The sequence below is a fragment of the Sminthopsis crassicaudata genome, chromosome 1 (assembly GCF_048593235.1).
Source record: "Sminthopsis crassicaudata isolate SCR6 chromosome 1, ASM4859323v1, whole genome shotgun sequence".
Lineage (NCBI taxonomy): Eukaryota > Metazoa > Chordata > Mammalia > Dasyuromorphia > Dasyuridae > Sminthopsis > Sminthopsis crassicaudata.
In genome coordinates, this window is record NC_133617.1 from 8,566,559 (window position 1) to 8,592,727 (window position 26,169).

Genomic DNA, 26,169 nt, shown 5'->3' on the forward strand with positions numbered 1-26,169 from the left:
GTCTCTTCTGATCATCCATTCCTTCCAACTGTCCATCCTCCCATCTCTTCATTGGATTGTCCATTCATTCACGGTTTGTCCTTTCAGTCACCCCTTCTTCCGACGACCCACCCATTAGCTCTGTCATCGCACCCACCCACCCTCCATCCATCCCCCTGTAAGTACTCCACCCATCATCTCTTCTGTCCATCACTTCTACCCTTCTAACCACCCATCATTGGCTTCTCCATTTAGCAGACCTGCAGCTTAGCTGTGGTCGCAGCCCAAATGGGAGGCCGCGGCCCCTCTCGTGACTTCCTAAGTTATCTCTTGGCTTGGCCATCCCAAGCTACTCAGGAAGTTACAGAGAAGGTTCAGTATCCTCTAGAGGCTCCGGAATTGTCCATTCTATCCTTCTAAAGATTATTTTCTCTCCTAGTCCACCTTTCTCTGGAAATATTTTTGCTTATTCCTCTACTTTTCCATTTTCACCTGCTACAGGTTCCTTCTTCCTCTACAATCCCCCCCCCCCCAGGCAATTGGGATTAGGTGACTTGCCCAGGGTCACACAGCTAGGAAGTGTTAAGAGTCTAGATTTGACCCAGGTCCTCCTGACTTCAGGGCTGGTGCTCTCTCCACTGCGCCACCTAGCTGCCCCTACAGTCTGATGACTAAACTTTTCCCACCGAATGAGCATCTTGCCAGAAACCTCCTTGCTCTCATCCCCGAGGATCTGAAGTCCCCCTCCTGGCTCTGACCCGCCTTCCCCAAGTGCACAGCACAGCAGGCGACACACGACCAAGTTTCTGAAAGATGGGTCAATTTCAGTTTATTGATCTGAACTTTGTGTTGCTCGGTCATAATACTGGGGAGGGGGGCGCGGGGCGGATTTAACAAGATCGTTTCCTCATTGATTAAAGGCTCCTGATTTGGTGCACATCCTGGAGATAACAGAGATTAGGAAAACCATCATCTTCTGTGCCTCTGTTCCCTCTTCGGTAAAATGAAGAGTTGAACTACCTCCCCTCTTCCATCTTGTTAGCTGTTCTAATGGGAATCGGTAGCTCGGAAATTTGTGTTTGGGGGGTTACCAAACACAGGACTTTAAAAACTTTGCGTTTCTGAATATCTAGTCTGCTTCACTGATTTAGTTTTATCAATTATTTTGAGGAATACTGCCATGTAAATTTGAAATTTCACGAAAGTAATAACCAGAATATAAAAAGTCACGTCACATCCTAAACAATCTCGAAGGGAATAGGATTGGACACCACTTTTATACTCGTGGGTAGCGTGAGAGTATGAGAAAAAAGATCAACCCTTCTGACTACATGCAATTTTAAAAAGCACCTATATGTATGAAACCAATCTTGACACGGGAATCAGAACGGGGAGAGGACTTGCATTTAACATCACTGATGAGTTAGCTACCCAAGATACATGGGATTGATCCACTTAAGAATCATTTTCCAAAAGCGTTCCAAGAACTGGAAATTTTCAGAAGAAAATGTACAAACTATTAATGGTCCCCTCATTAAGAAGGGTTTGGAGCTACCCCTATGGTCTCACTGGAATAGGGAACTCTCAGGTGAAGAAAACGCCTAGAAACACAGGGTGGCCCTCGAGAAGTTCAATGACGTGTCGGCGACCAGACTCAAACCCTGATTTTCCCCATCTTCAAGACTGGCTCTCTCCATGGTACCAGATGCTCCTGATGAGTTATTAGATGAAGCCAGCCCTGGCATCTCCCCGTTACACACCAACTGGGGAAAATGAAAAGGATGCGAATATTGAGTGCCCGAGGGGTGGCGTCGGAACCGCACCGCCGTGTCCTCGACCCAGCGCCCCTTTTCAGTTTTGGATTATCTAAAAAGTGACTAACGTGTACTCTGAACCTGGATAATCTCACTGCTGGGCTTGGACTCCAGGGGAGTCCGGGACAGAAGCAAAGGCCCAATAGAAAACAGCAGCCCCGTGGGGCCCTTCGCCAAGAGCCTTTGGCTTTCACTCAATTTTCAAACACCTCCCTCCACTACCCAGGCAGCCATCCCTCACAATAGAGTTTTTAAAAAGAAACACTATGTCATCCGAGCCTGACTAGGCAGGCTGTGCTCACCACCGGGAGTCCCCCACCTCTTCTCCAGGGGTGGGCTGAGCCTGGCCCTGGTTGACACTGCTCTCCCACTCACTCCCTTCTGCATCAACTCGCTCCCGTCTCCCGTCTCTCCGAATCTACGTTCACGGCTTTTTATGGCATGGGACTGCTAGAGCACACCGTGTTTCCTGTTCTAGGAGGCTGCTCACCAACCAAAGAAAAGATGGTCCAAGAAAGGCCAGGTATGGGGTCAACGGGCGCTGGTGCAGAGAAAAGAGCAGGGGGAGGTCTGTGGCGAGGGCCAGAGAGCAGGCCACGGTCTTACTCGTCTCCACAGGAGAGGCAGGGGACTGCCAGGACAGAACACCGTCTCCCATGCCGGACAGGGTTTCTGAGCACGAAGAAAGTGCTCGATGTGGGAAGGGAGGATTACGAGAGGCAGCGTGACTGCAGGAAGCTCAGTCCTGGGGAAACGGATTTAGATTATGGTTCTGCTGCTCCCATCTTGGAGAAGTAACCCTCTTCTCTAGACCTGTTTCGTCATCTGGAAAATGGGAGGATGCACAGACACACAGGGATCTCCAAAGTCCTTCCCGACATTCAACACTACAATTCTCTGTTGTTCTTGTTTCTACTATGACCTGGATATTAAAATGCCTGGTCCCTGACCCAGAATCCTCAGAGTCCTGGAGACAATGAGGACAGTGGACCTTCTGTGCTGACCGTGCCCTTCAAGGAGTGGGGTTGGCTTGGGTATTTGCAGAGAGAACGCTGCGACTTCCGTTCCTGCTGCTCAAAAGTGAGATCACGCATCCCATCACGCAAGCTCGGGGCTGGAAGAACCTTCACAGGAAACAGCCTGACAGCCTGGGTTCAGCACAGCTTGGACCATGCTCTTAGATAAACGCCCCCGAACCCCCCAAACGCATCATCTAAGGCTTCAACCTGCGGTTTGATTTCTCTTTTCTGAGTGTGAAACTTCCAGCAGAATACGTCTTTGGTTTTATAATGGAAACCCAGAGGGGACTTGGGACTCGCACAAGAAAAAGCTCCCTTGGCACAAGTGCGCCGGAACCCGGCACTGTCTGGCCCAGAGGGACACCCAAGAGTCCCAACTGGGCGAGAAATCGCTTCTAAATAGACGAGCCACAAAGGCCAGACACTGCACCCCCGGTGACCGCGGGCTCGGATCCTGCCGTCTCACGGGCTTTCCCGAGGATGTTCAAAGAAGTAAAAACCATTCTGGACGCCGGAACGTGACCAAGGCGACCAGGCTGGGGAGGCGCTTGAGCCCCTTCTCTAAAAAGGTTGGTTCGTATGCACAAAATGATGGATCAGTGACATCTGAGCAAAACTGCTCCCCCCTGGGTGAGGGAAAAGGCAGGAGAGGGGAGGGGGAGAAGGCATGCCCCCATCTTGGCAGACCAGGGAAATTCACGTATAGGTGGGCAGGTGCCCACTGTGGATTTTGAGCGGGAAATGTCTCTCCCCGACCCTGGCTCTTCGGCCTTCCTCCCTGCCCTCCGTCCCCAGGTCCCAAACGGGACTGGAGGATGTACGTGCCCATCCCTGTGGCTTTTTGGGTCACGAGGGTGTGAACCCGACAGGATAAAATCTGAGAGGACAAGAAACGGCCCGACGCATCTCCATCCCCGTCATTCATGGAACATCCAGAACCTCGGGCTCAGAACGAGGCCGCCCCGACAAGCAGAGCAGGAGGAGAGGATGTTGGGAGAGGCAGCAGCCGGGCCCTGCCCGCTGTTGCCTCACAAACGTGGGTTGGCTTAGTCCAGTCTCCCTGAGCCCTTGCTGCCCATCACGGCACAAGGACGCCCCTGAAACACGAGCCGGACGCCACTGCAGGAAGCGTCCAACGCGCCATGAGGCAGGCTCCATGGTCGGCCTCGTCCCTCAGGGCTTCTGCGCATCCACACAAGGCTGATGTGTCTACACCCCTCCTTCCAGCTGCCCCACGCAAAGCGGCTTTGCGAGTGTGCACGGCTGTATTAGTAAAAAAATACATCACGAGAGGTGTGCCCGCGGGCCGCAGGGCCGGCGCCGGGCCGCTCAGTGCTGGTGGGGCTTCAGCCTCTGGGTGACCACCGTCATCATGAAGGCGTACAGGAGGTATGCGATCATGATGAGCAGCGAGCAGGTCAGCGGCCCGATGCAGAACGAGTTGGCGACGAAGTAGATCATCAGCAGGGACACCAGCGTCCGGTAGCTGGCCAGGAAGCGCAGGCTGACCCGCGGGCCGTAGCTGCGGCCGGCCCGGTGCGGCGCCACGGGGCTCAGCCGGCTCCTCTCGGCCTGGAGCGAGTCGATGAGGTGGTAGCGGCACAAGGCCCCGAGGAAGTCCTCCCGCGAGCACAGGGCTGCCATCTGGCCTGCAAACTGAAGCGAGCAAAGGGGAGTCAGGGAATCCTGGGGGGCGCCGGCTGGGAGCCTGACCTTGGCCGCCCTCTGCCTCACTGATCAGAGGGCCTTTGGCAGACCAGAGAGAACGGAGAGCCCTCCCCCGCCCCTGCCCCTACTCACCCGGCGGTTAATGGCCGACGAGACCCGGAACAGCAGGCGCACCAGAGGGGCCATCTCGTAGCTGCGGATGGGCTGCAGTTCTAGGTCCCCTTGGTACTCGATGTCAAACTTTCGCAGGCCGTTGATGATCTAAAAGCCAGGGAGAAATCCCGGGGCATCAGTGCGTGGTCCCCGCCTGCCCAGGGACACTCTGGCCCCCGAGGGCACGCCTGTACCCCACAAAAGGTATGTCGGCACCATGTGGCCCCACAGGCCATGTCACGGCCACCCAAGTCGAGGGAGGGACCGTCAGGGCGCGCGTTTTGTACAAAGCAGGACGTGGGGTCCCAAGGGGCTAACCCGCTCGTACCCAAGAGGCTGAGTGTGACCACCAACAGTGGACCCAGGGCCAGGCTGTGGCCGCTGGCACACAAAGGGAGGTCAAAAGCCATCTCCTGGCCGCAGAGAAGCGGCCCTCCACCAGGGTTTGGCAGAGGGGCTCAGCCAGCCTCCCGGGACCCACCCTCACCCTCAGTGTGCAATCAAGGCAATGGGTATAAGGGACTGTGAGATCGGGGGCACTAAGGCACACAGAGAGAGCGCCGGGCACGGACCTGGTATCTGCCGAGGGGGGTGAGGACCAGCCCCTCGTCGCTCATGACGCAGTCGGGAAGCTGCTTCTTTCCATTCTCGTCGGGCGTCGCCCCCACATTCATCAGGAGCTGGCTCAGGTGGGCCTCACTGAGCTGCAGACAGATACGGGGCGGGGTCGATCAGTCTGGGGCACCCGGCTCGGACCCAGCAGGCCTCTGCCCCTCTCCCTCATCCCGGCTTTCCTTCCTGACCACCTGGGGGAGAGGCCCAAGGGGAGGGGCCGGGGCCAGACAGGGAAGCCCGGGTGCCGCCCGGGGCCACCCAGGGCCCCTCCCCGGCCAGGGGCACCGGACGCACTCGGAATATCTGGCACAAGTACTCCAGGGCCTTGTCCAGGTACTCGTCCGTCTTCTTGATGCTGTCCTGGCCCAGCTCGTCGAGGTCGTTGGTGCAGTAGGTGCCGTTCGTGTCCATGTGCCCAAAACCCAGCCAGGACAGGAAGGAGCGGTTGGCCAAGTTCTCGCACGAGGAGTCGGACAGTGAGTTGGCCGTCTGCTTGGCCCGGGCGATCATCTGGGCCAACCGGAGCACCTGAAACCCGACGGGCGGATGAGCGAGTCGGCAGTCCCCGGCCTTCCTGCCGCCTTCTCGGTGCCCGCTGGGGGCCAGGGCTCTCTCCTCCCCCTCCCCCTCATTATCTGAGGCCTTCAGGACATGGCCCATACCCCCTTCACCCACACAGGTGCCAGCCGGGCAGTCGGACCCCTCCGGGAAGTTAGGGAGAAGCCCGTGGTCGTGCTGGGGGTCCTTCCGAGACAAAACCAAGGCAGGAGGCCACAAGCCAGTCCCTTATAAAGGGGAGCCCTTCTCCTTGGAGCCTCCTTCTGGAGAATCACCCCCAGCCCTGAGGAACCCCGCTCCAAGTCAGCGGAATCTTCTCCATCGCCCCAGTGGCCGCTCCCTCCTGCTGCATGTTAGGGAAGCTCCGCGGGGAGCCCGGCAGTCAATGAAGGAGGAAGCGGCTCCCCAGGTGGCAGCTGCCCGGCTCACTATGCTGCCAGGAGAGAAGGGCATGGAGGTCCTGGCACGGCGCCTTTGGCCAAGCCAGGGTCCGCGGGGCAGGAGGACCTGGAGCGTGTAGGAGCCGGGGTCGAGCTCTCCTTGAGGACGTGACCTGCTCAGATGATTCTTACAGGCCAGGCCAGCCCCCCCACCCCCCTGGGGACAGATAAGACAAGGAGAAGTGCTTGCCCTCAGGAGCAAGGAAGGGAGAGAAGGGAAAACAGGCAGAAGGAGCCCACGGGCCAGTGACGGGCACCCTGGCAGGCAGTGGTATCCCAGAATACCCAGCAGGGTCCCAGGGGGGCTGGCGAGCTCGGCAGCTCTTGCTGGACACGTTCTCTTAGAGGCCGGGCCCCCGGGCAGAGCAGAAAAAGCCGTGTGTGGAGGACCTCGGCGTCGCGCCTGGAGGAGCCCCCATTCCCCAGGCCAGAGGCCACGCAGAGGCCCCCAGACTCACCAAGGTGCGCACTTCGGGGCCGAACATCTGCTTGTACTGGCCGTCCTGGCCCTCCAAGCTGTACACGTGGCTCTTCACCTTGAAGGAGGCGTCGGTAATGGTGGGGGGCCAGGAGGAGAGGAGGTTCCCCTGGAAGGTGGGCGTCATGAAGACCCGGTGCTGCCGGTGCGGGATGACCAGCTCCGGCTCCAGGAACAGCTGCTCTCCTGGGGGGGAGACGGAGGGGGTCGGAGGCCGGGCCTTCAGGGCCCCGACCCCGTCCCTCACAGCCCGTCCACGGCGTCCTGGCCGGCTCCGGCCGAGCAGGGCGGGCACGGTGACAAACTAAAATGGGCCCTGCCCTCAAGAAGCTCACGTCCCAATGGGAAGGCCAGGTAAAGAAATGTGGGCTCATTGAGGGAGGAAGAGCAGGGAGTGAGAGGGGAGCGCTCCCAGCAGGGACGCAGTGGCGGCGGGGCATGAGAACTGCAGACCCAGGAGGCCGGCGAGGAGGCCTGGGGGGGGGGGGGGGGCAGCTCGTGAGCCCAGGACACAGGAGGACACCGAGGGAAGGCTCTCCCCGGCCCGCGAGGGCACGAGCCCCGGACCGCGGCAAGACTTTCCCTAAAAGGGGAAACAAACCACTTTCTGGTAAAACTCTCCAAAGGAGTGACCCCAAGACAAGCAGGGCCGCTGACACGATGGGGCCAGACACCCCAGGGACCGCGCTGGCCGCGGCGCTGACGCCCACAGGGGGAGGAGGGTCTGCCCAGCAGCCCTGGGCCGTGGAGAGTGGAGGACGGGACGAGAAAGGAAGCAGAGGCTCACGGAACCAGCCGAGCCCAGCGGCCCGGGAAGAAGGTCGGCTCGGAATCGGACCTCGGCCCCCTTGGACTCAGCCGGGCCCCTCCGCGGCGGCTCGGGCGCCTCGCCCGGCGCTGGGAGGGATCCCGCGGCAGCAGAACGCTTGCTCCCGAAGGAGGTGGGTGCCCGTGCGGACAGGGAGGAGAGGCTTAGGCTCAAGCCCTCCTGGGCTGCGGGGAGGCGGCCACTCACCCTTCTGAATCATCTCGGCCAGGTTGGGCTGGGCGAAGACCTTGGCGACCCGGAACACCATGAGCGCGTTCTTGGGGCTCACCAGGTCCGTCCGGAGGGCGCGGTTGAGAAAGCCAATGAAGAGCTTGGTGTACATCAGCAGGTTTTCCTGCACAAAGGGAGCCCTGAAGCCCCCCCGGCACCGGGTCAGCTCAGCGGCAGGACCCCCGAGGACCTTCCCGCAGAATCCCAGAGCCAGAAGGGACACGAAGCACTGGGTCAGCTTGCAGGCACGCAGGGCCCCTGTCGGAGCTGGAGAGGCTTCGGTGAAGGGGAAGACCCCCCGCTCGAGAGCCCAAGTGGCCGGCCAAACCTCCCCCCCACTCCAAGCCCCTCTCCAACAGGGGGCACAGGCCTTCTCCCTTTGACTTGAGACGCCGGACCGCCCCGATGGCCCCTGCTCTGGAAGGGGGAGCCGGGGCCCCCCGGGTGTCTCAGTCCCTGCATTCACGGGGCCCACAATCCCCAAGTGCGGAACGGGGGATTCTGCCTGGACGGCCCCGGCAGAGGAACATCGGCCACGTGGCCCTCTCCCCGGCGCCCCGAGAGCGGCTGTGGGCCGGGGGCGAGGCCAGGAAGTCTGGGCACGTACCACTTTTCCGGGATGCTCCGAGGCTGGGAGTCAGCGGGCAGGCACTGCTTCTCCGGAGCGTATCTCCACGGCTGTAAGTAACTCAGCCACATCTCCAGGACCTGGCAGGGAAAACATGGCTGACCCGAGCCGTTGCTCTGGAACTCTGACACCCCTTGTTCTAGGACCCTCCCCCCACCCCAAGGTCTCCAAGCTGGGGCCTCTAGGACCCCGGCTGCGGCCTGAGTGGCGAGTACTGGGTTCAAGGGTCAGGAGCCCCGACTGCCAAGCCGTGATGGGCGACCCGGTCGGCGGCTTGTTCCTGTGCCTGCCTCCCCGGGGCGCCGTGCCCCGATGGAACCGAACACGGAGCCCCCCGCCGCGGGCCAGCCTCCGTGAGGCCTCCCTTAAGGCTCGGCCCACCCACGATTCTGCATCTCCCCACACGTACTGCTCGAAAAGAAGCGTCCAGGGGCCAGTGGCCGAAGCAGTGCTGAAGGAAGACGTAGAGCTTCTGCTGGACAAAGCGAGGGATGACCACCCTGCAGCAAAACGCACGGCACGGTGAGCGCGGCAAGTGCGCCGGCCTCCCACAAGCGGCGAGCCCCATTTGCGCTGGGCTCCGACGCAGTCCCGCTGGGCAACTCCGGGCCAGCGGCTCTGCCTCGGTCTCCCGACCTGAGGCAGGGACCAGGGCAGCATCTACTACGGGACGGCTGGATGGAAAAGGCGCCGCGGTGGCAGCCCCAGGACGGCCCCGCTGCACTGAGCTAACGCGCAGGCGTGTTTCCCAGAGGTCCCAGGGAGGAGCCAGCCTCGGTCCCCGGCTCTTTGGAGGGGCTCTGCCATATTGCAGGGCTCCTCAGTCCCTGGCGGCAGGCGGTGGCACCATGGGTACAGCCTCAGGCGCTCCTGGCTGGGCTGCCCCGGGCATTGGCCGCGCCCTCCTCTGTTCCCTCAGCTGAAACAGCCCCTCCCTTCCGGGCTCATGGCGAGGAAGCGCCGAGGAAAGGCTTCTCCCAGCCAGCCCCTGGGACTCCGAGCCGCAGGGGCCACGTCAGCTCCCCAGTGAGGCCCGTGGGCTGTGGCCGGGGTGGCAGCAAGTGTCAGGTCCCGTCAGGTCCCGGTGGACTCTGCCAAACCAGGCCGGTTCCCTGGGCAGTGGGCAGGGGTGCAGGGACAAGACGTGCAGACCTAGCCCTGGAGCCCAGGCCCAAAGACTCTTCCTTCAGAGGCCGTGGGGGACAGGGGGGGAACAGGCCAGGCCCACACCCACTGCTCAGGGTCTGGGGGAGCGCAAGGGGGCCCCCAAAGTGCAGGAGGCAACACTCCAATGGCATGGGCTGCAGGTGGCAGAGTGAAAAATGGGGCCCCCTCAATGCCAGGAGTGCCTGGGCAGGAGACACCCCTCCCTGAGTGCCAGGTTCGCCCCTCGGAGCTGGCGCCTGGCACCAGGAACGCCCCCCCGGCCCCCACTCACCGCTTGAACTCCTCCAGGGGGCTGGCGGTGTGCGAGTGCGTGGAGGGGGACACCTGCTCGGGCTTCAGGCTGTTGGAGAAGGCGTGCAAGTGCTTCAGGAGCAGCCTCACCACCAGCACGTGCTCCTCCGTGGGCTTGAAGGACTCCTGCGGGCAGAGGCCGGGAAATGTGGAGACCGCAGGCGCCCGGCACCCCTTCTCTGTCCGCGCTCCGCCGAGCTAGGAGCAGAGGCCGAGGGGCAGCCAAGCCCCGGCGGCGCCCGGGGGGCGCGAGTTCCCACAACCTGAGCCTGCTTGGGGTGGCTGCCCAAGGGCTCCTGGCACGCCCCTCCCCCAGCACAGCCCCCCAAAGGAGAAACCCCTCCCCCAATCAGTTTGTCGTCCTCCTGCCTTCCACAAAGCTTCCAGAGAGCAGCAGGCTGGGCCCCGGCCCCCGGGCCCCACCAAGGGTCCCCCTCAGGCAGCCAGGACCACCCTGGCTCCCCCCTCCACTGCCGCCCCAGCTGCTCATGGCCCAGTCCCTTCCTCCCGCTGCCCTCCAGGCCCAGTCGTGACGAGATGGCTCCAAGCCCATGGGCTCTCCTCTTCCCCCCAACCCTGGGTAAAGGAGCCCCTGGGGCGCCCTGGCTCATGGGGGTTCCCTCTCTAAGCACTGCTCCGCTCCCAGGACCACTCTGCATCGGTCTGGGATGACCGTCAGGTCCCCCTGCTTGGAGCCTTCCTTCCCATCGGAGGCCAACCCCAAACCTGGGCGCCAGTCCCGGCCCAGGAGCGGGACCTTCTCTCGGTGTCGTGACCCCGAGACAATCAGCTCCACGAAGGCAGAGTCCAGAACCTTTGTCTTTCCCGAACACGAGCCTGCACGTAGTAGGTGCTTAATAAACATCCTCTGCAGCACCGGCCTTGCCTGGAATTTGTACGTGAGCCCAACGCCACAGCTGGCTCTGAGGATGTGAGGACAAAGGTCAGATGGTCCCTTCTCTCGAGGAGCCTGTGCTCCTGAAGGGAAACCACGGGTGTTCGGGAAAGGGAGAGAAACCACAGCATGGGAGATGCTCCGGAAGAGACCAAGGGAGCTGGTCCCCTGCGCAGTGGTGCACGCTGGGTGTGAAGCAGTGAATTCTGGGAGCTGACGTGTGTCCCAACACCGGCAGCAGTGGTAGGGGGAGAAGTTCCAGGAGCTGAAAAATGGAGGATTTCCCACCCTTGGGAGCGTCTGCCTTGAGGGAATGACTTCTGCGGAGTCCGCCCAGCTGGGGGGCGTGCTGCCAAGGCGCCAGCTTGCCCACCAGGGACGCCGTCCCCTCTCCGTGCCCCAGAGCCCTGACCGGGAAAGCCTCCGGCGCCCTCTGGGCGGGTCCCTCCTCTTCAGCAGCAGCCTGTGACCCCGCGGCCCCTCAGTCCCCCCTCTAACAAAGTCGCAACACGGTAAGTGTCCTGGACATGTAGCTTAACTAAAGCGTTAGCCCACACCTGAAAGATTTCAGCCAACCCTGACCACTGTGAGCGAGGCCTCGTCCCTCCGGCCAGGGCGCCAAAGGCACGGGGACCTTCCGGGCTCCTTCCTCATGCAGGAAAGACGCAGGCGCTCCCCAAAGACAGGGAGAGGGTCTCCCCCATTCACCCTCAGTTGTCAGAGTGGGGGCCTGGGCGCGGCCACGAGCGTGAGAACACAAGGGGCATCCCGCGAGCCCCGGCAGACCGACATCCCGGTGCCAGCTCCCAGGTGCTCACAGGGAGGGGGGCCCCAAGCAGGAGAGCCCCCAATCCGGCACCCCTCCCTTAGGCCCCTCCCAGCGCTGGGGAGGAAGCAGAGCATCGCGCCCAGTGAAGGTCCTTCTCTTATCCCCCCCCCACCTCCTGGAGCTTTGCATCCCAGCTCCCCAACCTGACAGACGCTCCCCCAAGAGGAGAGCTGTTACCTGAGGAGCTGCCGGGGCCCCAGACTGAAGCTCTCTTCCTACCTCTCCCTCATCCTCTAGAACAGCCACGAAATGACATCCAGGGGACATGGCAATGATCTAGAACCCCGAAGCCCCTTCCCCAGATGCGCAGAGGAAAGTGTCCCAGAATCAGAGGTAGCCTCTTGGGGCCTTCTGGTCCAACTTCCCACTCAACTCAACCCCACGCCAGGACGCAAGCTGAAACCCAAAGTGCCCGAGTCCACGCGTGGCACCCGTGCCAGCGGCCCAGCCAGGACAGTGCCCACTCTCAGCCAGGAGCCTGCTCCACGCCAGCCAGCCTTCTCTGTTCCTCTTCAAAGGCCGTGGGCTGGGGCGGACCTCAGGACCCCTTCACTAAGGAACACGGGCTCGTTAGTAGCCGCACTTGGGCTCCACCTCCTCCGAAGCTCTTCAGCCACAGGCAGGCCAGTTTCCTCCCTTCCCACGTCCTGACATGCTATCCCCGAGCCCTCCCAACAGGAGTGTCCCAGGGCCTGGTCCGATCTCCCCACACCGCAGATCTCCATTCCGCTCCTGGCGTTTGTCCCGGCAGCCGCCAGCCGGGCAGTCATCGGCCCCTCCAGAAGCCACGTCAGCTCTGGGACGGCCATTTTCCGGGTGAAGGGTCAGCCTATCGAGGACTAAACCAAGACTCCTGCAAGCAAAGACTAACGGACACAGGACGATTGCTGCCCTTTACCTTTCCAGAGATGGACGATGGAGGCCTCCCGGAGCACCAGGGGGAAAACCTACTCTTGCCAAGCAATGTGGGAAATTTCAGTCAGCGCTCACACAAGAGCAGTATAAAGCTCAGCTGGGAGGGCACCAGCCTTAGGAGAGGAGCCTAACAGTGTTCAAAGCCTCCTCTTCTACCGGAACTCCAGCTGGAGGCTCCGTCAACATTTGTTTCTTTGGGTCAACGCTGTTCTGTGGGGAACACGACGGAAGTGGTTCGGCCCTTTTCTCCAGGACCGCATCTTCATCACTGATCGTTGTGCTCCATCAGCAGCCAGGTGAGATGCACCGTAGGCCTCTGACCCGTAAATAGCCTCCAGGATCTCATTAAAGGGCTTTGGCCGGTTACTACCGACACAGAACTGGATTTCATCTGCCTCCTTTGTGAGCCAAGAATCCTGCAGCTCTTCGAGCTCTGCCTGGACTTGGCTCTGGACGGACGGACGATCCGGCTGGCACACGCTGGGAGTTCTCCTTTTTCATTTAGCAGCTTCTGAATCTTATCATTGCGTGTGTCCATTCCCCGACAGCGTGCTTGCCCGGCTTCTGGACAATGGGGACGGACGCTACCAGGCTGCGCTTGCTTCTGGCCTTTTTTTTAGCACGACGTTTTCAGCCCTGTGGGAAACTTCGATGAAGAATGCACTGATGGTAAATTAATTGAACCTGAAACTTATTCTAGGAAGATCACAATGGCGGGAGGGTTGGTGCAGGGCTGTGGGGTTTGGGCCAGATTTTCCTCCCCCTCAGCTGCCACGCGGGGCGGAGCGATGCTCTGTGGCTTACGTGAATTCCGGCCTCCCGATCGGCACCGAGGGAACACCGGGGCTCCCCTGGCCGGCACATCTTCCACACGCGGAAGCATCAGCCACAGCGGATGGAGACGTTCTGAAAGCCTGGGAAAGTTCTCTTCGCTCAGCAGTTTCCTTCCTGGGGCTGCCCACACGATAATGGGATTGACGCACATGCTGCCAGAGCCAGCTCGGGTTGGGAGGCTCCGCGGGAAGGTGCGGGACAGGAGAGGTAACAGGGACCGCCGAACCAGAGGTCCTCGGAGCCGTTGTGCTGACCTCCTGCTACACGCGTCTGAAACTGGATCTACCAGCTACCAGCGCCACGCCAGCAAAGGGAAGGGCTTCCACGGGAATCGTCCCCCGGCGGGACCCTGAGCTCCTTTGGAACGGAACCGCCAGCATTCCAACCATACTGCAGAGCACCGAACTCAGCTGGAACGGCCGCGCTGTCCCGATGCCAAGCGGACACTTGCCAGAAAGACGACTTTATGGAGAACTCCCGCAAGGTGGCCAGAAAAAGTGATACAAGGACACTCGGGGTCTCTGAAGAACTTTGGAACTGACCGTGAAACACTAGCACAGGCCGCCCAGCACGGGCTCCCCAGAGAAGGCGCCGTGCTCTATGAGCGAAGCGGAACTGAAGTAGCTCAAAAGAAACACAAGATGCCCAAATTCAGAGAATCCATCGCAGACGGTCCCACGGACTGCTTGTGGCCGAGCTGTGGCCGGTGGCGCGGGTCTGACCAGCCTGAGTTCATTGCAACGTAGTGAGGACATTTCGGTCCTCTTCCAGAATGAAGGGAAAGCACCCAAAGTCACTGCAAATGAGGGTAACGATCTCTCGTGCCTGCCCCACTCACAGACTCCCGGGAGGCTCCAGTGAAATAAGGGAAGCAGAGGGCTTCAGAAAGAGCAGCAGTGCCGGGTGCTCTCTCCTGGTACCAGAACCGGTATTATCCCTGGTTACCGGTGCCAGTTGAGCCCTGGCTTTTTCATCCACTCTGCACGCACAGCTCCCACCAGTCTTCCTCTTTTACGCAGCAGATTTTTGTTATCTAAGAACCACATTTAATATCCGCCCCGCTGAAACCGCATGAATGAAACTCCATGATGTTTAGGTGGGAAATAAAAGCTTTCATTTCTGTAGCGATGAAGGCCGTGCGACAGCTCTACGTACACCATTTCCTAGCCCCTAGAGGAGCAGCACGCACCGTGCCCTGGCTCTCCTCCGCCCTGGACGGTGCAGCTCCCGTGGCCGGGACTCTGTCCTTGCTGCCCGGGGGCCCCTTCTCCTGGGAATGCCCGGAGTGCTTCACCACTCAGCCCAAGAGGGCTGAAGAGACTTCCTGATCGCCCCCGGGCCAGGGCCAAGGAAAGGAGAAGCCTGCCCCGGTCACTTTTCATGTCCATGACCTTACATGTTATTGACATCTCCGAGTTCCCGGCCTCGGGGACATCAGATCCCGCGTCCTCTTTTTCCTACAGAGACGGATGTGTGTACGCGGCCGAACTGCTGACAGAGAAGGCGTGTCAGGAGTTCTTTTTCAGGGTCTTACCTGAAGGGATGTGAGGTTACTGCTCCATGTGAAGAAATCTCAAGAGGAAGGCTTGGATTCTTCAAATGAGCAAATAATTCAAGGCCGCCGTCCCGTCGCGTGCCAGAAACTGGTATGGACTACGTAATTGTCCCTTGTCCCCGTGGCTTTTTATATTTGTCCCCAACACTTTCCCCCTCTTTTCCTAATAATCCACCTCCAGGAGGGCAGTGGCGACGGTCCCGAGCACTGTTGTCACAGCCTCCAGACTCCTGTGGGCCCAGCTGGAGTAAATTCTAGACCATTCATTCCACACTCATCTCTCCCTACCAAGTTATGGCCCTCAAAGGCTTCAAAGGATGGTCTGGACCCAGACGTGACTGCCAAGACAGAGCGTTCCCCACACACGTCAGAGAGGGGCCTCTTCCTGCACAAAAGGTGAACCTGGAGGAGCCCCGGTTGAAGCCGTAGCCCCGGCACCGGCCTGCCTCGATCTGGACATGACTCGGGGGCCCCGGCACCGGCCTGCCTCGATCTGGACATGACTCGGGGGCCCCGGCACCGGCCTGTGTCTAGCTGGTACCAAAGTCGGAGCAGGAGGATCATCAACAAGGCACTGGCTATCAAACGAAGGTACTAAAGCAAGTCCCATTTTCAATTTCCTCCGGAGCCCTCCCTCATTGCTGCTTAATGATCGATGGATCTCCCAAGTCCCAGCTCTACGTGGGGGGCCCCAGCCTGAAGGAGAGGTGGTAAAAAAAAGGCTGCCAGACACCGTGCTCTAATCGGGGGCTCTGAGCCCGAGATCCAGGGATCGCTTTAACGGGACTCCGTTAAATCTCAATGGGACTGGTTTCCTCGGGCATCCTGTTTTTTACCGTATCGAAACCACAACCACCCGGAGAAAGGGCCCAGGACACCAGAGGTGGAGAGCCCCTCCACTCCGGCCAACAGCCCTCCCTGCAGCTCTGAAGCCACAAGGAAGCGGTAATGTCCGTTCTGGGAAAGGCGGGGACTGCCGCCACGTCGTGGTCTGAAACCCGCGAGTGACTCGGCGCCTCCCGGGCCCAATGCGACCTTCCCCGAAGGGCTAAACGCTACCAAACACACCAGCGGGGGGGGGACGGCTGGCACAGGGCCACCCTCCCCATCCTCCCGCGACCCTTCAGAATGCTCACATCCAGCCCCAACCCGAGACCAGGAGGAAAGCAAAGCCCCTCCCTCGGCTCCCGCGCGGGATTGCCTGAAAGCAGCGTGCATGGACACACGGCAGGTGACTGGAGCGGCCGAACGCCCACGCGCCTCCCCCGGGCCACAGCGAAGCTCTGTGACCCCCGGGGCTGAGTGCTGCTCTGCGGGCGTGCTCGGTCCCAGCTCCCCAGGGCCTCGCGGTCCATGCTGACGCGCCCCCTCCCCCCCGCCCCATTCTCTGCAGATTGCCAGCAAGAACAAAGAAGCCAAACAAAAAATGGTACTTGGTACGCGTGGAGGGCCTGGTAGCTGGTTTGGGCAGGAGAACTGTGGAGGCTACTGGAGAGACTGAGTCGGTAGTGGAGCACCTCCAGCTGAGAGACAACAAAAAAACAAGGAGGGAAAACGGAGGGGACAGGGGAGGAAACGGGGGGGACGGGGAAGGAAAGGAGGAACAGCGGGGGGAGGAGGGGAGGAGAGGGGGAGAAGAGGAGGAAACAGGAAGGGAAAGAAAGAGGAGACACAGGACAGGAGGGGAGAGACAGAGAGGAAAGGGGAAAATGGAAACGAGGATGGGCAAGAAGATAAGGTTCAGGGAAAGGGAGAGGTGCAAGAAGGGAAAGAGAAAGAGAAAAAAGTAAGAGTGAGCCCAAGAAAAGGAAGAAGAAAACAAAAAACAAAAACAAATCCAGTCAGTGCTAGTCCAGTCCAACATGGCAGCCACAACAGGAGCCTCCGCTTGCCCCGGCCCGCCCTGGGAGCCCCCGTCCTCATCCTCTGCGCGGGACCCCCGCGGATCCTCAGGTGAGGGGCCGGCCTGAGAGGTGGCCGCGGCGCCCTGGGAACAGGGGGACGGCACCGGCAGCCTCGGCGTGGGGCCCGGCCAGACCAACAGAGAGCTGGAGCATCGGCCTTCCGGAAACCCCAACGGCCCCAGACACTGGGACAGGGACGCCAGGCTCTCCTTTGGCCAGCCAGAGAGCCGGGCGAGGGCCAGCCTACCAGGGCTGCCCTCGGGGAGCGGCCCCCATCTCCTTTTCTGGGAAGTAGAGGACAAACTCCCCAGGGAGAGGCCGGCAGGGCAGGGAGGAGCGCTGGCTCTGGGGCAGGGGCACTGCCCTCAGTTTCCCCGTCCCAACACCACCACCGATCAATAGCTACTGCTCGGCCCAGGGGGACACGGGCTCTCGTGAGGGGCTTTTTTCCTGGACAAGGAAACGAGGCTCAGAGGGCCACTGAGGACTCCTGCTCGGGAGGACGAGGGACAATCTGCCCCACGAAGTCCCCCGGGGATCCGAATAAAGGGCAGGGGTGCCTTGGCCAGGCCCACACAGGCACTGCGCCACAGAGAGCGTGGCGTCTGACCCACGATGGCTGCCGGCCCAGGCCCCGGTCCCAGTGCCAGCCCCAGCCCTAGGCCCAGCCCCGGGCCCAACCCCACGCCCGGCCCCACCTTACAAGGCAGCCCCGTTAGTGAAGCAGGCGTGAACAAGGGCGGCCGTAGCAGCGCAGGAAACGTGAGAAGCCCGGGTCAATCGGAAGGAGCAGCCAGCAGGCCGAGCAGCCAAAGTGCCCTGGGCCGGGCCCTCCCCGGTCACTCTGCGGATGGACACCATGCTCCCTAGGGCTACGGGCAGGCCCCACGGTGCGGCCGGGTCCCAGGCAGGTCACCGACGGAAGGGCAGCTGGAGGCCGTCGAGCCTCGGCCCCGGTGGGGGCAGGAGCCGGCCTCTCCATCTCTGAAGGCCCCAGAACGGCCGCCCCTCCCTCACTGCCTCCTGGTCCCCAGCACTGAGTCTTCGGGGACGCCACCTCCCTGAACGTTTGCTCCAGAGCGATGGCAGAGCGGGGAGGGGACAGGCTTACGGGTCTTGGCGGGACCTGGAGAAGAGCCAGGGCCCCCGACCTACAAGCTCAGGGGGGCCGCCTCTTGGGCGTGGGAGGGCCCTTACTGTGCAGGAAGCCCAGGGAGAATGCTGCTTCTGCCGGTCAGCTCCTGACGGGGAGAGCGAGGGAGGGGAAGGGGGGGCCAGCCAGACGAGGGGTCTCCAGGAGGCTGGCGGCCAGGCAGGGCAGCGCCGGAGAGAGAAGCGAGAGGGAGGACTCAGGCGGCAGCGAGAGTGAGCAGGGCCAGTGCCCTCAGGATGCCCCGGCCGGGAGCCGGCTCTCAGGCTCCACAGCTGTGGACCCGCTGAGAACTCGGTGCCCTCCGCAGGACTCAGGAGGCCCCCAGAAAGGCCGGGCAGGAACGCGTGGCCCCACCTCAGCTACTGAAAGCTGGGCCCCGGGCCCCAGGAAGAGGGGTGGCAAGCGCAGTGTGGCCACATGCCGAGCACCCAACGCCTTCCCAGAAGCACTTCTGGCTGCATCCGCAGGCTAGCCCCCCAGACAAAGCAAGCCAACAGAAGCCAGATTTGCAGCCCCACTGAGCCACATGCAGGAATTAGGGGAGACGGCCGTGCTCAAGATTGGGGGGCAGCGAGAAAGGCCCCCGAGCCCCACTCGCAGAGCCCCCAGGACCTCGTACTAGAAGGGCCCGTCACAGGCACTGCCTGTGACGTGACGGCCCTTAGGGGTAAGCCAGGGGCTTCCCGCCTCGGAGGGGCTGTGAGGGCCCCCCCAAAGCTCCCTCCCCTCATAGGTTCCGGCCTCCGGAGGAAAGGGACCTGGAGGAGCCGGCAGGGCCTCAGCCGCTGACCAAAGCCGGAATCGGCCAGAGCCAGCCTTCCTCACGGCCCGTTCCTCTGCACCGGGAACCTCCGTCTCGGGGAGCAGCCACGCCTGGCCGCCCTGGGCTTCCAGAGCCAAGGAAGGGGTGGGAAGCCCTCTGGCCCCTCCCCAAGGACGAATGGGGGTCAAGGGCATGTGACACACTCTGGGGGTCAAAGCCCACAAGTGAGCTGCCAAGCGGGGGCAGCCTTACCTTGGCGTGAGGGGACTGCATTTTCTGGTACATCTCCAGAGAGTAATGGTGAAGCCACATCTCCACGAAGACCTAGGAGCAACGCAGGCGGCCCCGAGTCCTCCACAGGCCCAGCCGGGCCCTGGCCCCGAGTCCCCCACACCAAGCCCCAGTCCTGAGTCCCCCACGGGCCCAGCCCCGAGTCCCCCACGGGCCCAGCCCTGAGTCCCCCACGGGCCCAGCCGGGCCCCGGCTCCGAGTCCCCCACACCAAGCCCCAGTCCTGAGTTCCCCCCGCAGGCCCAGGCGGGCCCCAGCATGGGCACACTCTCAGAGCTGAGATGCCCAAACCCCCCAGTGGGAGATGCCCCAGGGCACCAGGGGGGGGCCCCCTCCCTCCCGAAGAAGCCGCAGCCAGAGCTCTGAGTGACGGGGACAGAGGGTGGGAGCCAGGCCGTGGGGGTGGGCAGGGAGAGGAAGGCGACAGGGGCTGAACAGAACAGCCGTCCTCCACCTCAGAGGAAGCTGTCTCCTGGCCCTCAGAAAAGCGTGGTCCGGGGCGCGTGGCTCGCTCCCTCCCGGCCAAGCCGGCGCCGCCCGCCCACCACTCACCTGGAGCAGGGTTTCCGATCTCCAGATCTCCTGCGAGGCCGGGTCTGCGTTCACCGAGGGCTGATGGGAGATGTGACGCTTCAGCAAGCTCGTGTGGTGCAGGCCGTAGGAAGTAAAAGGCACGGCGGGGGTCCTGGGGGGGAGCGGCAAGCGCTGACCCTCCGCCAGCCGTCACCGCGGTCCCACCCACGTTCAGCTCCCCCCAAGGCGGGCACGAGGGTGTCGGCCAGCCCCCGGGCCCCGGCCACCACCTTCACCCACAAAGCAAAGGAGTCGCGCAGGACGACGGCTGCGGTGCCTGTTGTCCTGCTGACTCTAGAAGGGGCCGAGCGGGCCCCGGGCACCCCCCACCCCGACCCACAGAGCAGCGTGCACTGAGAGAGAAAGAGACAGTGTCGGGGGGGGGGGGGAGACAGAGAAAGGAGGGAGGGCACAGACATGGGGCACGGCCCCTCGGGCACCTCGGCTCCTGCCTCCAAAAAGTGGGTTTTTAGGGAAGGGACAGTCTGAGCCCCAGAGAAGAGGAGGATGCGGGGGCAGCTTCTGGGCCCCCGGGGCCGGGGCCGGAGGGCGCAGCCTGGGCCCGTGAATGGGGCGAGGCGGCACTTCCTGTGGGCGGCGCTCAGTACAAACTTCACGGACTGGCGTTCTGCCTGAGGAGCTGCTGGGTGCGGGTACAAGCCTGCGCGTGGGCATCTGCAGGCAGGAAGCCCGAGTGTCCTAAGAATGGGCCCTGTACCTCCGGAGTTGATGGGTGTGCCCGCATGCCAGGCTCTGTGCCCGCGCCCGCATGGCTGCCCGGGGGGCATCGTGGGAAATGTGGCAAGTGTGGCGGCCCCTCCCCCCACCGCACCATTCCAGGAGCCCCACCTGGGGGTGGGAGAAGGGATGGCGCATCCCAGGGTGGTCGAGGGCGGAGGGACGACATTTCCTTCCGTGGGCAAGAACCAGGTGAGGTAGCGGTCCACCAGCATGAAATAGGCACAGTCAGAGGTTCGGACGTGAACCGACAGAGGAAAGTTCTGGAAGACAAAGGGGCCTCTGCACGCCTGGGCCGCAGGCTCTGACCAGGAGGGCGTGGGGCCCACTCGTCCCCCTCGCCCAGCCCGGCTCTCCCCGGGCAGTGAAAGAGTTCTTCCGCCCCCTCCCCCCGCTTCTCCCACTCGGACAAGCCCCTCAGAGCAGAGAGCCGGGCCTTTTCCGTTGGGGGCAGGGCGCCAGCTTCCAAAGCGTGACCCCTGCCCCCGCTACAGACCCGCACAGGCCCCCAGAGGCCCTTGTGGCGGCCCAGCCCCCTCCCGGCCCTCCCCTCTGGGCCCAGGCCCACAGGCCAGGACTTCCCTGAGATCAGCGCCCGCCCCTCCCGCCGCCCTCTTCCTGGCTCCCAAGTGGCCATCCTGAAACCGGGGCTAAAGCTGTGGGAGCAAACGGCCCCCAAGTCCCCCACAAACCAGCCCCCTCCCTGCTTACGGAGGACGTCCCCAAAGTCTTGGTGCCTTTCTACGCTACTAAAACCACAGCTGGGCCGGGCCATCTCCTCATCTCCAACCTCCCGGCCTTTTCCATGGCACGCCCCCCCCCCCCCACTTCCTTCAGGGCTGGGCTCGAGCCCCCCCTCCCGCCCCGCACGGCCTGGGCACGGATCCAGATGCCCAGAACCCCTCCCCCGCGGGCCCACCCAACACGCCAAGTGTCCAGGCTCAAGGACGCCAGTCACGTCCAGGCCGGCTCCTCTTCGGGCGGAACCGCCTGCCCTCAGCATCCCCTGGGACGTCCCAGCCCCCCGCGGCCCCCACGAGCGCCCCCCGGGCCGAAGCCCCCGCCAGCGGTCCCAGCCCCTTCCCGACAAGACCGGCGCCGCCGTACCCTCTGCGTGATGAGGCTCAGGGCAAAGAAGAACATGTAGTATTCAAACGGATATGAGGTCGCGGTCAAGGCCAATCGGCACATCTGGGGCCCGCAGCGAGCCTGGCGCGCGCCGGACCCACCCGCCTCCCGCCCCGGACGCAGAAAGGATACTGAGCGCCAAGTGCAGGCCCTGGGCGCCCGCCGCGGGCAGCTGCACCTTGTTGTGGTAGAGCGGGCACTCGGGGAGGACGCGCTCCTGGATGCAGCCCCGCACGGGCTCCTGAAAGAGAGGGAGGCGTGAGCAGAGGCCGGGGGCGGCTTCGGCCCTCATCGCAGCGACCACGTGGGGAACGCGGGCGCTGCCTCCGGGGGCCGGGCGGAGGCGAGGGGCGCAGCGGGCACGAGGGGCCCTTCCCAGCGCAGGAGGGGAGCAGGAAGACCAAGGCGGGCCGGAGCAGGAAGAGCTCAGGAACCGTGAGCGAGCGGCCCAGTTTGATGGATCAAAACAGGCAAAGAAGCAGCACAATTGGGGGCGTGGGGGGAGACAGAGAAGTGTCAGGCCCCGAATGCGGCGCGGCTGTCGCCTGTGGGCAACGGGGAGGGGGGAAGAGAGATGGGACGGCCGCCCGCCTCGTGCCCCTCCCCCACAGTCTGAGACATCGAGAGGGGGGGGGCCCAGCCCCGGCAGGAGGCAGCCCCTCCTCCCGGGGAGCACTTACGGGGAGGTAGGACACCGGGAAGTCGTACTTGTAGTCCTCGGCCTGGAGCTTGTACACCAGCTTCATCATGGGCCCGCTGCACGAGGAAGGAAGCGCGTGAGCGGGGCCCGAGCACGGCCGGGGAGACCCCCCCCCCGCAGAAAGCCACTTGCTTGGGGTCCAGAAACTCCATGGCGATGCTGTACTCGATGGGGTTCACCCTTCCCTGCAGACAGCGGAGGTTCCAGCCGACCAGGACGCCGTCCAGGCTGCCAAAGATGTTCTCCACCAGCCACGGGAAGATGTAGTGCAGCTCCTGGGGGGCGGGGAGGGCCGGCTCAGGGGGAGACCCGCGCGGGGTGGGCTGCCGGCCTCTGTGGCCCCCCCCGAGCCTCCGCGGGCAACGGCCGAAGGGCCCGGGATTCCCAAGCGTGAGCCCCACCGCGGAGCGAGCGGCCCCGGCCCCGGGGGGACCCGCGGTCCCTGACGCAAAGGGCAGCGTGGGCTCCACTGAGGAAAACCTGCATTTTCTGAGTCCTCTAGGACTGGGGGGGAGGGGCCCTGAACCACCGAGCTCGGGCTCTGCAAGGCCCCTCGGCGGCCAGGGAGCCCCCACCTCACACACACGCAGGCTCGGGCCCGGACCCCCAGCAGCCAAATGCCCACACGCGCCCCCAGTGAGCGCCCCCAGCACGCGCGCCCCCGCACCGGCGCCCACCTTGGCCGGGAAGTCCTCGATCACCTTCACCAGATCGTGGCAGCGCTGGGCGAAGGGCTTGCTCACACAGTCCGCCTTCAGGCTGGCCTAGGAAGGAGCCGCCGGCGGTTAGGCCGCGCCACTCTCACACAGCGTCCGGGGCCCGCCCTCTGTCCAGGAACCGGGGCCCTCCTGCCCTCCCGCCCGTGGGGCCGGCCTGTCCCGGGAGGAGGAGCAGAGCCCTCTCTCCTCACCCACGGACAGACTTAGCCACCAGGGAGGCCTCTGACAGTGGCCTCGCCCCCCTCCCCCACGTTGCATGGGGGCCATCGGACGCCCCGAGGGAGGGCCCCCCCCGCCCCCCCCCCCCTCCCCGCCACTCACCAGTAAGAAGCTGGGCGGCTGCACGTGCGGAAGAGCCATGACGGCCCCCCGGGGAGACGCCCGCGCGCTGGCGTTTCAGGAAAGCGCTGCGGAAAACCGAGACAGCGTTCAGGCTGACCCCGAGTCACCGACGTCTCCGTCTCTGCTGGCCGGCGCCCAGGGGACCCACTCTGGCCCGTGGGGGAGGCCCCGGGGAGAACGTGGGAGCCCCGCCCCCCCAGCTCCCCCGCCCCTCTGGGTAAGGCGGCTCAGCCCTCTCCCCTCTCTCTGCCCCAGTGGGGCCTCCATTCTGCCCCCTGCTGGCCGGGAGAGCCCAGAGCAGGACTCCAGGCGGGCGCTCCAGCCGAGGTGGGGGGGGGGGAAGGTCGGGAGGAAGGAGCCCCCCCCCCCCTCGGCTGACCAAGTCCAGTGGAAAGGCTCAGCCCGGCCTCGGAGGCTGCTCGGGGCCCGGCATCCGCCCAGACCTCGGCCACCCCAGGAAGACCCCGACACCCCAGAAAGAATGCTGCCCCGGGGCCGCGCGGCACGGACACTGCCCCCTGGTGGTGGGACCTCCTGCAAGCAGAGCGGCTCAGTCCCAGCGGCCCCACAGCACAGGGCCGGGGTCTCCCCGGGCTGCGAGGGGGGGGTCTCTCCAGGTTGGAAGCCCCCCCTCAGTGCCTCAGGCCTCCAGAATCCACCCCAGGGGGGGGAGGGAGGGGGACAGAGTGGGGGCGGGGCCGGGGGGGGGACGGACTGCGCACGTGGCCGCACAGAAAGTTTACCTCCGGGCCCTTTTTTGGGGGTGCTCTTCAGAGTCACGTGGGAATGGGGGCCGTTAGGGTTCAGGAGCATAACTGAGTCGGGGCCAGGCCTCTCAGCGGGGACCCCATGCTCCCCCCAAAACGGGCGAGGGGGCCCGGTCCCCCCGAAATCCCGCCGGCGGGGGGAGGGGCGAGGGGGCGGGACCTCACAATGGGCCCGGGGGCGTGCCCCGCCCGGCCCGCGGCGTTCCGACCGCCTGGGCCGGGGGCTGCCGGGGGCGCGCGTCTCAGAGTCCCGGAGCCTCGCCGCGGGGGGCAGGGGCGGTACTCTCAGGATGGGGGGCCGCGGCCCCCCTCACAAGAGGGCACGGCCGCTGTCTCGGAGCTCCAGGGGGCAGGGGGCGTGCCCCACCCTGGAATGAGAGGGTTCTGACCCCCTCCCAGTGGGGGCGGGGAGGCGCGGCTCCCACGAATGGGGGTCCTGGCTCCCCGTCGGAACGCGGCGCGGGCTCCACGTTTGCTCACCTGCAGGCCCAGCTGCCGGAGCCGCTTCCCCGCCAGTCCCAGCCGCCATCCCAAGAAACCCGGGTCGCGTTCGCTGACGTCATCAACCCGCGCGACAAGCCCCGCCTCCCGAAATGGCGGGAAGAGGCCAAAGGCTCGCCCTCTGCGCCGGCGGAGAACCGCTCGGGGTGCGCGTGCGTACTCAGCGCTCCGGCCTCGGTTGGACTCCCCTTCCGCCTCCGCCCCTTCTCGCCTTACGCTGGCGCCCCGGCGCCCCGCTTGCGGGAGGGGAGAGGGGGAGGGCCCGAGTTCCTTACTGCGCGGGCGCAGAAAGGGCCTTTCCCTGGGCTGCCAAGAGGCTGCTAGCCTGGCTTCCGCGGGCGGTGCTCGTCCCCGGGCTCGGGATCGCGGAGCTGGAGCGGAGGCGGGGCCCGGCGGCGGGCCCGGCTTGCTGCGACGTCCTCACCCGCTTACCTCGCTGGGCTCCCGGGCGGAGTCCCTGAATCCAACGCGGAGCGGGGCCCGAGGGGCCCTTCCCCCGCCTCCTGCCCCCTCCCGTCTCCAGGCCTTTGCTCCAGCCGTGCCGGACGCCCGGCAGAGCGAGCGCGGCGGCTTTTACACAGGCGGGAAACGAGGCGCAGACGCGGGGCAGACGCCAGACCTCGGGCTCCGGGCCCGCGACTCCAGCCGGGCGGCGGCCTCACGGCCCCTTCCTTCCAGGCTCGCCGAGACCCCCCGTGTTCCAGGAGGCGCCTTTCACTCAGCCTCCGAAATGTTCCGAGCCCTTCCGGGGCTCTCCTTTGTCCTAGGAGGAAATAGAAAATAAATGACGTTTTACGGGAGGGCGCGGGGCCTGGAAACTGCGTGTGAGCTGCTGCTTCAAAGCACCCGCCTGTCGTGTGCCCATCTTGGACCTCCCTGCGCCTCAGCCCGGACCGCCAGGCCCGAGCGCGCCTCTCACCGCACTTAGCACCGCGGGGCAGCGGGAGGTGACGTCACTGTTTGGGAACTGAGTCATCTACTTGAATAAAAAGCAGAGATAGGAAGGAATTTATTAAGCACCTACTATGTGTCCGGCTGGTAGATCTTCTACAAACATTATTTGTTTAATCCCAGAGAAACCCTAGGAGGCGGCTTCTGGTATCCTTATTGTGGAAACTGAGGCTGGCAGCTAAGTGACTCGTCTAGGGTCCTGCAGTTAGGACGCATGGCTTTCTTGTTCCAAGTCCACCTGTCTTTATCATAGTTTTAGAGGACGGGAAAGTGGAAGAGAGATGGCCAGTACGTGGCCGGGGCCTTCTGGAGCATCCCTCCTGGGGAGCGGTCAGCCATCTTTCTTTGTCTGCATTTACCCCTCCCCGTGCACATTCAGGGCTCGGCTCCTTTTTTATAGATTTTCCTCAGAGAACGGAAGCCCCTTGAAGGCAGGGATTGCTTGTATTTGAATCCTCCGGCATTTAGCAAGGTGCCGGTAACCAAGAATTGCTTGTGGGCCGGCTCTCCTGGATGGATGAATTGATGGTATAAAAAAAAAAGTCTGAAAGGATGGCTTGAAGGAAGAGGTATCAGTTCAAAAAGTCAATTTCCAAAGTCAGATATCTGCGGCCAGATAACGGCCCGGAGGCTGACTAGCTGCGGGGAAATTCCCAGAAACCCACGCTCCAGATAGGGAGGAGTCTGGGGGGGGGGGAACTGTGTGTGTTTAGCTGCCAGAGGAAACAGGTGTCAGAAGGGCTGGCTGGTGGGGGGGGGGGAA

At 63.4% G+C, this 26,169-nt stretch overlaps 1 protein-coding gene across 5 annotated transcripts; it reads right to left on the reverse strand.

The window, feature by feature from the left end:
* Window positions 1–782: 782 nt before the first annotated feature.
* Window positions 783–25,028, reverse strand: SMPD4 (sphingomyelin phosphodiesterase 4). Of its 5 annotated transcripts, XR_012486675.1 has the most exons (21): window positions 24,435–24,526; window positions 23,167–23,252; window positions 22,804–22,890; window positions 22,259–22,401; window positions 22,107–22,182; window positions 21,559–21,667; window positions 21,406–21,458; window positions 20,410–20,561; window positions 19,540–19,672; window positions 18,950–19,021; window positions 16,311–16,400; window positions 9,830–9,975; window positions 8,801–8,891; window positions 8,371–8,471; window positions 7,740–7,903; window positions 6,705–6,910; window positions 5,543–5,776; window positions 5,206–5,337; window positions 4,613–4,741; window positions 2,284–4,468; window positions 783–1,742 (listed from the first exon to the last, which is right to left on the reverse strand). XR_012486675.1 is itself a non-coding variant. In XM_074292006.1 (20 exons), the coding sequence occupies exons 2-20, from the start codon at window positions 23,203–23,205 to the stop codon at window positions 4,142–4,144; spliced, it is 2,484 nt and encodes an 827-aa protein (XP_074148107.1). In that variant the 5' UTR covers window positions 23,206–23,252; window positions 24,888–25,028; the 3' UTR covers window positions 783–4,141. The 5 variants fall into 5 exon arrangements, 4 of the variants coding, with proteins under 4 accessions (XP_074148107.1, XP_074148101.1, XP_074148112.1 ...); XM_074292006.1 differs by lacking the exon at window positions 24,435–24,526 and adding an exon at window positions 24,888–25,028 and having other exon boundaries at window positions 783–4,468; XM_074292000.1 differs by having other exon boundaries at window positions 783–4,468.
* Window positions 25,029–26,169: the final 1,141 nt, after the last annotated feature.

What these genes read in the sequence shown, in the direction of transcription:
- SMPD4 (XM_074292006.1), bottom strand. Translation starts at nt 23,205, where the DNA reads ATGGCTCTTCCGCACGTGCAGCCGCCCAGCTTCTTACTG. An exon ending in GATCGGAAACCCTGCTCCAG is followed by an intron (nt 19,022 to 19,539) that starts GTGAGTGGTGGG and finishes CGTTGCTCCTAG; the next exon opens with GTCTTCGTGGAGATGTGGCT. An exon ending in AGGCCCTCCACGCGTACCAA is followed by an intron (nt 9,976 to 16,310) that starts GTACCATTTTTT and finishes CTCTGCCCGCAG; the next exon opens with GAGTCCTTCAAGCCCACGGA.